This window comes from Coregonus lavaretus, assembly GCF_964263955.1.
Source record: "Coregonus lavaretus genome assembly, chromosome: 31".
Lineage (NCBI taxonomy): Eukaryota > Metazoa > Chordata > Actinopteri > Salmoniformes > Salmonidae > Coregonus > Coregonus lavaretus.
In genome coordinates this window covers 30793891-30806026 of record NC_140018.1, presented here as the reverse complement: position 1 = coordinate 30806026, position 12136 = coordinate 30793891, and the positions used below count along the sequence as shown (strand labels likewise).

At 43.4% G+C, this 12136-nt stretch overlaps 1 protein-coding gene across 1 annotated transcript in view; it reads right to left on the bottom strand.

The window, feature by feature from the left end:
• LOC311106550 (AT-rich interactive domain-containing protein 1B-like) overlaps positions 1 to 11784 on the bottom strand; it is a 126104-nt gene extending 114320 nt beyond the window's left edge. The window contains exon 1 of the mRNA XM_084148930.1: positions 10198 to 11784. Coding sequence (XP_084005056.1) covers positions 10198 to 11472 — 1275 coding nt within the window. The 5' untranslated portion in view covers positions 11473 to 11784. The remainder of the gene's footprint in view (positions 1 to 10197) is intronic.
• Positions 11785 to 12136: the final 352 nt, after the last annotated feature.

Genomic DNA, 12136 nt, shown 5'->3' with positions numbered 1-12136 from the left:
CAGTTGTAGTAGGAAAAAAATGCAGACACGCAAAACAGTGATCTGCCAAAACATCACAAAAAGAGACGGAGGAGCAGAATATGGAATTATCTTTTTGGTTTCCGTCATGGTAGGATGCAGATGTAGTATTAGTGGAGTTCGTTTTGCAAGGCCCAGTGCCCCGGGTGGGTGGAGATATTGTTTAAGGACCAATTGAATGGTCTAAAATGAGCAAACGCCACCCATCCGGGGCACCAGGCCATGTAAAATGAACTCGCCCATTGAAAAGGAAGTTGTGTTCCCTCCACAGCTCCACCAATCCGTCTTTCATCACCTCGGTCCACAAGGTGCGTGTTGTTGCTTTCCTCTTCAACATCATTGTTTGTCTCACATGCTGAGTGCTCATTGGCGGCAGACCTTGCCCAATCGCGTTGTAACACTGCTCCTACTACAAGATGCACAACCAACATTTCTGACATGTCCAAAAATTATTGGGACATCCGACAAGGGTCTGGAGAACAGAACAGCCATCGGTGTGTCTTCGACCTGCTGAAACTACGCAAGTCCCGATATACTGACCCTAGTGGAAGTTCATTGAATTTCACCCAGATCATGAAAATTCATAGCAAAATCGTGTAATGTATGACTGGCATTAATCGTGCATTTTCTTAGTCTAGACTAAGACCACAAGGAACCTCATACCCCAAACAATTAGGGTACTTACATTTTTCATTCTTTAAAGTAAAGTAGTAGTAAGAAAAGAATAGCAACATGGTCCAATCCTGACTATCAATACTGAAATTCCAGTATGAAAGCTGCCCAGTATTGAAGTAGGCCTATTTCCCATGGCTTGCAAAGTACAAAAGTATTTTTTATAACTCGATGCATCAGATCTCTCCATCACTTCAGTGGAGCCCTATCAACTGGCCTGAGGATGGCAGACATGGGTCCAGTGGTTGGTAAAGATATCCAGGCTAATGTGCCGTCAAGTGCTTTGGGAGTCAGGTTATTCGAGAGAGGGTCGACAGGCTGTGTCAAAAAAGAAGAAAAAAAAAGAGAGCGCAATCCAAGCGAATATTTTTATGTCACTGCCAAGTTCAGGCCAATTGAAGCAGCACTTACAGAAAATGTGAGCAACCAAGAAAGCCTGAGAGGCCACTTTAATCGAGCAGTCTAAGTGTCAGCAGTCATGCCTGGGCACCCTGAGTTTTTAAAACACACACAGGCAGGTAGACAGCCTATTCTGAAAAGAAATCACTAAATTCAGAAGGGATTCTCGTCAATGAAAGCATGTGGAGGATGTTGCACTAACATTGTCTTTTGTACAATTATTGTACATCTGTCAGCGTCCAAATTAATCAATATTGTTCGGACTAAGAAACAAAAACACCCAAGCAACCATAAATAAAAATAAATAACATTTCCCGGAATCCAGCACGGTAAACACAAATGGCTAACAGTTGTAAAAGAAAAACGTCTACTAAACATGATCTTGACTGCAGGATCAGTTTTACTCCCAAACCCTACACTTTTTAGACCAAATACATACGCAACACTTCTAAATGAGGTCGAAAGCACAAGAAACATTCAGGTAAATGCAATAAACGTTCAATTCCGTGTCGTTCTGACTTCTTTTTTTTTTTTTTATTATCAATCCAATTATTTTGAGAAAATCTCCCCTCCAAAAAGAATACTGGAGAAAAAAGCTTCAGAGAGAGCAAAGACTGACAGATATTTTTTGTGGGAAATTTTGAGTAACGCAAGCTTGTTTTCAGGCAAAATCACACTCAATTCCTGCCAGCCAAACACTTACGTCTGGTGTATGCCAAACTATGGCTTGCTGTCAGTGTGGGCGAGTAGCAGTTGGAGGTCATTCTGAGAAAATCCTACCTATAAATCAATTAGGGCTTCTTTTTTTTTTTTATGACCGCAACAGTGTTATTTAGACCAATAGATTGGTCGACATTTTTAAATGTGTATTTTCTATATATAGTGTTTTAATAAAATCAACAAAAACCAACAAGCATTGAGCTTGTCTGATGCTTTAAACGCACCGTTTGATTAAATAATTAAGACAAAATGACTCAGGAGGGAGCCAGGGGTCAAGAGAACCAGAACAATTTTATTTGTACAAATTATTTGTACAAACATTGTTCCCGACCTGAGTCTCCTCCCACTCCTGCTGGCAGTTGCATTTTCGTCCGTTACGCTCCGGAAGTAAGGATGGGCATGAGTAGGGCTGTTGCGGTGACCGTGTTACCGCCACACCGGCGGTCACGAGTCATGAAGGCAGTCAAATTCCACATGACCATTTAGTCACGGTAGCTAGGCTTCTCCAAGCTCTGATGCTGCTGATGGTCATTAGTAGCCTACCAAACTTGCTAACTGCCTGGTACTCAGCACTCTATTGTCCCTCTAATCACTCTGACATCAATGCAGATGTAATCTAAAATCTAATCAAACACTTCATGAGAGCCCATGAGCTCATGTTGCGCAACATTTCAATAGGCTATGAAATTGCACGAGAAAACAGAGTGATTGCCCCTACTGAAAAGAGGATCAGCTTTCTATAGGCTAGGCCTCCTATATTTATCAACTTTCCTATTTGCTTTGCGTTACAACAGGAGTATAGCCTACCTGGCTGGCATGAAAATAAACCACGGGGAAAAGCGTCCTCCATTCGCTATTTAAGTGCATAGATGACATGTATTTTTTCCCACTGCCCCTGTTTCAATACAAATAGCCACCCATTGCCTTGATGACAGCTTTGTACACTCTTGGCATTCTCTCAACCAGCTTCATGAGGTAGTCACCTGGAATGCATTTCAATTAATGTGTGCCTTCTTCAAAGTTAATTTGTGGAATTTCTTTCCTTCTTAATGCACTTAAGCCAATCAGTTGTGTTGTGACAAGGTAGGGGTGGTATACAGAAGATAGCCCTACTTGGTAAAAGACCAAGTCCATATTATGGCAAGAACAGCTCAAATAAGCAAAGAGAAACGACAGTCCATCATTACTTTAAGACATGAAGGTCAGTCAACACTGAAAATGTCAAGAACTTTGAACGTTTCCTTAAGTGCAGAAATTGCAGCCCAAATAAATGCTTCACAGAGTTCAAGTAACAGACACATCTCAACATCAACTTTTCAGAGGGGACTGTGTGAATCAGGCCTTCATGGTCGATTTGCTGTAAAGAAACCACTACTAAAGGACACCAATAAGAAGAAGAGACCTGCTTGGGTCAAGAAACACAAGCAATGGACATTAGACCGGTGGAAATGTGTCCTTTGGTCTGGAGTCCAAATTTGAGATTTTTGGTTCCAACCGCCGTGTCTTTGTGAGACGCGGTGTGGGTGAACGGATGATCTCCGCATGTGTAGTTCCCACCGTAAAGCATGGAGGAGGAGGTGTTATGGTATGGGTGTACTTTATAATAATAATAATAATAATAAGCCATTTAGCAGACGCTTTTATCCAAAGCGACTTACAGTCATGCGTGCGTACATTTTTGTGTATGGGTGGTCCCGGGGATCGAACCCACTACCTTGGCGTTACAAGCGCCGTGCTCTACCAGCTGAGCTGGTGAGACTGATTTATTTCAAATTGAAGGCGTCCTTAACCAGCATGGCTACCACAGCATTCTGCAGCGATACGCCATCCCATCTGGTTTGGCCTTAGTGGGACTATCATTTGTTTTTCAACAGGACAATGACCCAATACACCTCCAGGTTGTGTAAGGGGCTATTTTACCAAGGAGAGTGATGAAGTGCTGCAACAGATGACCTGGCCTCCACAATCTCCCGACCTCAACCCAATTGAGATGGTTTGGGATGAGTCGGACTGCAGAGTGAAGGAAAAGCAGCCAACAAGTGCTCAGCATATGTGGGAACTCCTTCAAGACTGTTGGAAAAGCTTAACTGTCATCAAGGCAAAAGGGTGGCTATTTGAAGAATCTCAAATATAAAATATATTTTGAATTGTTTAACACTTTTTTGGTTACGACATGATTCCATGTGTGTTATTTCATAGTATTGATGTCTTCACTATTATTCTACAATGTAAAAAATACTAAAAATAAAGAAAAACCCTTGAATGAGTAGGTGTGTCCAACCTTTTGACTGGTACTGTAAGTATTCAGACCCTTTACTCAATACTTTGTTGAAGCACCTTTGGCAGCGATTACAGCCTCGAGCCGTCTTGGGTATGACACTACAAGCTTGGCACACCTGTATTTGGGGAATTTCTACCATTCTTCTCTGCAGATCCTCTCAAGCTTTGTCAGGTTGGATGGGGAGCGTCGCTGCACAGCTATTTTCATCGTCTCTCCAGAGATGTTTGATAGGGTTCAAGTCCGGGCTCTGGCTGGGCCACTCAAGGACATTCAGAGACCTGTCCCGAAGCCACTCCTGCGTTATCTTGGCTGTGTGCTTAGGGTCTTTGTCCTGTTGGAAGGTGAACCTTGGCCCCAGTCTGAGGTCCTGAGCAGGTTTTCATCAAAGATCTCGATACTTTGCTCTGTTCATCTTTCCCTCAATCCTGACTAATCTCCCAGTCCCAGCTGCTGAAAAACATCCCCACAGCATGATACTGACACCACCATGCTTCACCGTAAGGATGGTGCCAGGTTTCTTCCAGATGTGACGCTTGCCATTCAGGCCAAAGAGTTCAACCTTGGTTTCATCAGACCAGAGAATCTTGTTTCTCATAGTCAGAGTCCTTTAGGTGCCTTTTGGCAAACTCCAAGCGGGCTGTCATGTGCCTTTTACTTAGGAGTGGCTTCCATCTGGCTACTCTACCATAAAGGCCTGATTGGTGGAGTGCTGCAGAGATGGTTGTCCTATCTCCACAGAGGAACTCTGGAGCTCTGTCAGAGTGACCATCGGGTTCTTGGTCACCTACCTGACCAAGGCCCTTCTCCCCGATTGCTCAGTTTGGCCGTCAGCCAGTACTCGGAAGGGTCTTGGTGGTTCCAAACTTCTTCCATTTAAGAATGATGAGGCCACTGTGTTCTTGGGGACCTTCAATGCTGCAGAAATGTTTTGGTACCGTTCCCCAGATCTTCTGTTAATGTATTCAATATATTATTCTAGTCTATTACCGTTCTCATTGTCGGAGTGGGCACGTTGTCTGCAGAGCGCACAACCTATGCTACAGTTGTGATTAACAAGTTGTCTTATTTCATTCAATTTCTGCGTTTAGCCAATTTACATTTACGTCATTTAGCAGACGCTCTTATCCAGAGCGACTTACAAATTGGTGCATTCACCTTATAGCCAGTGGGATAACCACTTTACAATAACTTTTTTTTTTTTGGGGGGGGGGGTAGAAGGATTACTTTATCCTATCCCAGGTATTCCTTAAAGAGGTGGGGTTTCAAATGTCTCCGGAAGGTGGTGAGTGACTCCGCTGTCCTGGCGTCGTGGGGGAGCTTGTTCCACCATTGGGGTGCCAGAGCAGCGAACAGTTTTGACTGGGCTGAGCGGGAACTATGCTTCCGCAGAGGAAGGGGAGCCAGCAGGCCAGAGGTGGATGAACGCAATGCCCTCGTTTGGGTGTAGGGACTGATCAGAGCCTGAAGGTACGGAGGTGCCGTTCCCCTCACAGCTCCATAGGCAAGCACCATGGTCTTGTAACAGATGCAAGCTTCAACTGGAAGCCAGTGGAGTGTGCGGAGGAGCGGGGTGACGTGAGAGAACTTGGGAAGGTTGAACACCAGACGGGCTGCGGCATTCTGGATGAGTTGTAGGGGTTTAATGGCACAGGCAGGGAGCCCAGCCAACAGCGAGTTGCAGTAATCCAGACGGGAGATGACAAGTGCCTGGATTTGGACCTGTGCCGCTTCCTGTGTAAGGCAGGGTCGTACTCTCCGAATGTTGTAGAGCATGAACCTACAGGATCGGGTCACCGCCTTGATGTTAGCGGAGAACGACAGGGTGTTGTCCAGGGTCACGCCAAGGCTCTTCGCACTCTGGGAGGAGGACACAACGGAGTTGTCAACCGTGATGGCGAGATCATGTGTCTTTTGTGTCTTCAGTGTCTTTTGTTTGGAGCACTACTGTCAATGTGAGCAACGCATAGAAGTAGGCCTATAGGCTACCTGGCCTGCGCACAAATGTAGGCATATAAATGTGTCCATTTGGGTATCTGATAGTATTTCTGATTGGCTTAATACACCACCACTAATGAGCTGTGGAGCTTCACAAAGTAATGTTGTTTTCTTCACCTCAAACAGCAAGCAAACAAAGTCTGTTTTACATCCATTGAGAATGACAATAGATCCTCAATGTATTTGAAAAATCTTTCCAGCGCTCTCCATTTCGATAACCACTCGGCGTGAAAAGGAAAAATGTCATGCTCTGATCCAGTTGAAACGTCATAAAATAGGCCTACCTGATTACTTCTTATCCCTTGTGCAAATAGCCTATGGCTGTGTCTGTCCCGAGCTTACTGGTGCGGGAAACTGAGGGCCCAGAATCGTTTTTACAATGTTGCAAGTTTGCTAACATGAGCTTCAGGCCAGACCCAAGTTTATTGTTGATACAATGTTTCAAGTTCATTGAAGATAAGCCAATGTGATTCATTGGATATACATTTTTATTAGGATGTTTTTATTTGTTGGCTTTATAGGCTATTTACATAGTTGGCAATGGAAGTTACATTTTAGGTTTGTATCATTTTAATTTTAGATTCGAATAAAATTTATTAGCCACATGACAATGATTTTGAGATATGAAGACGTTATTATAAATTAAATGAAACTTTTCCACGAAAATGTGCAAATGAAAACCATAACTGGCACGCAGATCGGTAGAAATGGTAAGACAAATTGGCATTCCACATGAGAAAGGTTGCCGACTCCTCGCGTAGCCTATTACCGGCAACTTCAGGAGAGTAACTGCAGAATATGCGAAAGCCAGTAGGAGCGAGAGGAGAATGGTCGGGTCAGGTTTCGTTTTTTTCTTCTTCTGTTTATCTTGATCTCTGGCTCCAAGTCATTTGTGTCTTATTTCAAACAGTGCACTTAAAGCATCAGACAAGCATTTCACTACACCCGCAATAACATCTGCTAAACACGTGTATGTGACAATCGATTTTTGAAGCTCAATGCATATATAGTTGATTTTATTAAAATTGAACATTTTGACCAATCGATTGGTTGAAAGAAAAGACTACTTTGGGTTGACTAAGATGATTATTTTTTGGTCCGGAACAGCCCTGAATACTCTCCCAAATAATCAAACACTAACGTCCGTTCGGGTATTCGAATAACTGTGCCCATCCCTAGGGAATAGAGTGCCATTTAGAAAACAGACAGAAATGCAGAGCATCAATCACTAAAGTCCCAGGTCTTCAATTCAGATCACAAGGGGGAGGGGAGGAGACATCTTTCCAGACCTGCATCTGGAAAAGGAGGTGTACACTATAAGGAGAACCACATCCTCCTTTAACCAGCACAATTCTGACAAGACTGTGATAAATATGCCAGCAGTGTAAAAAGAGTTTAACACCCAATGTCAGGTTTGTCTGACTCCAAAAGGCATGGGACGAACCCTCTCCAACCCACAATGAAGTGGCCAACGCATTGACGTCCAGGCTTGTCATGAATAGAACCATCCCGCACATTATTGGCATCAAACCCCTGCATTTAGCACATCTTGCTATAGGCCTATATCTACAAACTGTATCTTCTTGTCAAAACTTGTAAAATAATAACTAGATCTTTTGATGGCATGGTCAGAGACCAAAGAGAGCATCACAAAGATATTTCCGTGTCTCTCCCTCCGTATTTCTTCTGAAGCTCCAAGGTCTGTGTGCTCAAAGCCCGAATGAGAGCGAGCTGCTAGAAAAACAGGACACGTCCTCTTTAATAAGCCAAATTTAAGATTCAATTACAATAACTCTGAAGATCATTAACCTCCAAATTAGACATTTACTGTAGGCTTGTCAGTGACAGGATCTCAGTCTGGTGGAGACCGCGGGAATGAGCTGGTAAATACACAAAGAATCGTCTATCTGAAACTTATGCAAAAGTGCATAGGTTCGCACATATTTTTTACACTGTTGTGGGGTAGAAATTAGTAGTGGGGAAACTAAGCTACTACACCAACATTGTATTATTTATTTTTTCAGAAAGAAAGCATGCTCACATTACAATAGACATCAATGCTTTGAAACAGATTTTTAGAGCAGGTTGTTACAGGCCAGGCCTGACCAGTGCACGTGTGTCACGCTCCTGCTGAGGTAAATAGCTGGCTGATGGTGGGATCAGGCACATGGCTAATCTACATGTGTGAAGGTCAGGGCTCAACCACTATGGGAGGTGAGACCACATAATGGGCTCCCTGCTAAAAAGCAGGATTATATTAAGCAAGCAACCAGAGTGTTAGAGATATAATTACACAATGTAAACAGAACACAACCAAGATTCCTACCCCACACCATTACTGACGGGATGAAGAAATGAGGTAAGAACACAATAGACACCTCTATTGACATCTGCAGTGAAAATACACACACTTGATAGGTTGGTGGTGAGAACCAATCAGATGCAATATTATGTAAACTAGGCAGTAGCTGTCAAATATCGCTCCAATTCTCAAACTTCCAAAGTGCCCTCGGAAGTGCAATCTGTATACTAGCCCAATATTGGACTAAAGGAGCCCAACGTTACTCCTTAGTCCAAGGACCTTACATGTTCTGTTTAAAAGGGGAAATTGGCACTGGAAGCCAAAACAGCCAAATACTCTAAATGTGAATCGATTCTCAATTGCGGTGTTGTTCTATAAACATAAATCCCTCTACTTTCGTATCACATCAAAATAATAAATGCAAAATACACACTTACTGTACACTGTTTTAATAGAGTTGCAGCCGACAGTATTGTCCACTGACAACACGTTTGTGGCGTCTGTCTTCCATTTACACACAGGTGTTCGGAGACTCAGATAGCCAATTAGCACAGGTAGTCTGTCTGTTTTCTGTAAACAAGCGCTTTAACATGGAAATATGGCCATGTGGGAATATTAACACTAAAAAGTGTGCATCAATTTAATGTATTATTTATTGCCAATACATGAAAGATACGGTCCTTATGCTTCCAAAACCGTACCACAGGCGATGCGTGTCAATGTTCAGACCAAGCGCCACAGCTCTTAATAAAACTCCCCCTAAAGAAGACGCCTTCGTCCAAAGACTTATGTGTATGTAATGGAACAGATTCATGATCAAGGGCTAGCTGGATACCAGCCCTTGCAATCTCTCTAAACAATTGATTGCAACACATTGGCACATAGCTAGCTACTAGCATAATATCTTCCTTAAAGGCTTTGGCAACTCTTTATGCACAATATGTGCCGAGGAGCACATCTAGCTAGCCAACGTTAGTTACTTGGCCAACGCGAGGCCCTCAAACTAGTGTTACAACACTAATGTTAGCAGGCTATGCTATAGCTAGCACATTTCAATTGGAGTATGATAGTTAGCTGGATATCAACAAACGAATGCTAGCGTAAGATAGTAAGAATTATGATTGTTCAACATACGTTGATATGCTTTTTGAGATTTGAAATGGATACTTCAATATCTCAGCAGTTGCACACATCCTGACTGTGCTAGCTAGCTAGAGTCAGCCTTGCTAGCTAGCAAGTCTGAATGCTAGTTAGATGGTCCATGTTTTTTAAGCAAGCTGAACATTAAAAGGGTAGCCGATATTTTTCGCAAGTCCACAAGTTAAATTGCAAATAATGTTTTCAAATTAATCAGCATTCGAATGCATAAGTTTACATGGTACTGTGTGTAGCTAAAGTGGTTTTAAATGTTGGCGCATAGACTATAGAAACTAGGAAGCAAACTAACTGAAACGGATCACTGTGGTCCCCAACCAGAAGTCACCTTGGACAGAAATGTAAATGCAAACTTCAATCAACCATAAACAGAATAGTTTGCTAACTGACCATATGGCTGCTGAATTCAGAAAATGACAACGTGGATGTTATCTCCGCCTGCATGTTTATAGATTATACAGTAGAATGTTAGGTGCTGTAATATAGCTACACAAATATGCAGACTCAGAGAAGACCTCTGTCAGCCTAGCCGCACTGGCTGACAAATTGGCATAGCTAACTTGTCTTTCTGACCATAGCTAAATTAACTACCAAACCGCCTGGAAAGCTTAGTTTGGCCAATTAGTAAAAAGTGACATATGAATGCATCATTTACCTGTGATCTGCCGCTTCCTTGTCCGTTGTTTCCAGGGCTCATGGCAGGGTGATTTCTTTGTTGTCCTCCCCAACCATGAATAACTGAACCGTATTGGGGGTTTATGTCTTTGGTCAGCCCCATGCTTGATTGTTGTTGTTGAGAAGAGGGATTAGTGTAATCTTGATAGCCACCGCCATAGCCCCGCATCATAGGGCTCGGGGATGTCAGTAGCTGGTTTAGAGTTGGGGTAGCCCCCGAAGGATGTTGCTGACTTTGCCCTGGAAATCTCTGAAACCCTCCAACATTAGCACCACCAGAAGAAGAGGCAGCGGCCATGGCAGCTTTGCTATGATTAGCAGCAGCCGTGTTGCTGCCTAGGCCCATCATGTTGTTCCCCTGCCGAGAGGGACTCATCATCCCATATCCACTGTTACCGTAGCCAGGTCGGTAGGTCGGGTAGTGGTTGTACGGGTTGTTGTGGTACCCTTCGTGGGAGTTTTGTTGAACTTGATCCATATTCTGTTGTACCGAATGCATTATCCCAGACCCGGGGCTTTGTTGTCCGCCATGTTGATCAAAGCAAGGCCCTCCTTTACCATTTCCATAATAACTATTAAACTCCGAAACTGAGTTGGAACCACTTTGGGACGGGTTGATGTTGTTATTCGTTGGCCCCGAACTGGCATGGTCGTACCTGCTGTCCAAACGGTCTTCCGTTTTGATCGGTTGGTCGTCCTCACTTTTATTCAGCATTTCCTGTTGCTGATGGCGTTCGACTTGATTCCCTAAAACAACATTATCTTTTCCTCCATGTTGGCGGTTTCCAATTTCTCCATGTAGCGACTGCTGGTTGTTGTTCTGAATTTGGCGTTGTTGGTGCTGAATGAATTGATTGAATGGCTGTTGCTGTGGAGGTGTGTGGTGGAGAGATGGAGGAGTATCTCCGCCACCAACATTTTTCACTTTATGACTCACAAACATTCCCGTCTCCATGCTTCCCGAACTCATACTAGAATTTGAAGTCGAAAAAGACGCCGATCTAGAGTCTCCACTTTCCTTCTCACGTGGATTTGAATCGTTGTTTGCAGGAGAAGCTCGAGCTCTGCTGGTCGGGTTCAGTTCATGGCGTTCTACATTATTCATAGCATGAACGCTAGTCCCATTTCCTACCCCAAGCACAGCTCCACCAACTACTCCAGACTTGCCAGATTTCAAATCTTGACTCAAGCTACTAGCTAAATTCGACCTTTTCTTACCATTTGATGTTGGGGCTGTTGCCACTTGTGCGGCCATGATCAAGTCCACATCTCAGGCATTAAATCCAGTCGAGCTAGCAAGCTAACTGGCTAATGGAAAAAAGAGGAAGAAAAGCAGAACACGAAAAGAAGCCAGCCAGCTAACGTTAGCTAACTAGAAAACGACGTTAGCGTAAAATGAAAAAGAGCGCAAGAGTATCGAATATCAGCATAAATACCGTCTGTTAGAGCATTCTCATGTTAAACGTTTTCAGACAGGCATGAAACTTTTTTCCTTCCATGTCTAACCCGGATACAGGCAAATGCCCTTTCTCTCCAAAGCCCTTACCCCAGCATGGCATCCGCGAAAACAGCGAGCGTTGAGAATCAAGGGCTCTAGGCAACGATGGTGGATAAATGAAGATGTCTACTCAAGCAGTTTACCATTTGAGAAAATGGTCAAGGTTCCTGTCTGTGTAAGTGGGTGTTCCCTCTCTCGCGTGAGCATGCTTTCCCGCGTGAACCCAATGGTGGAGTTCGGTTTGCATGGCCAGGTGTCACGGGCAGTGACGCGAATTTAGCAATTTTGTTGCTAGATTTAGCAACTTTTCAGACTACCCTGGCAACTTTTTTTTTAAACAGCACCTAGCGACAAATTTAGCTACTAACATTTTTATTTGGAACTTTTAGCAACTTTTGAAAAGTGACTCAAACACTAAAAT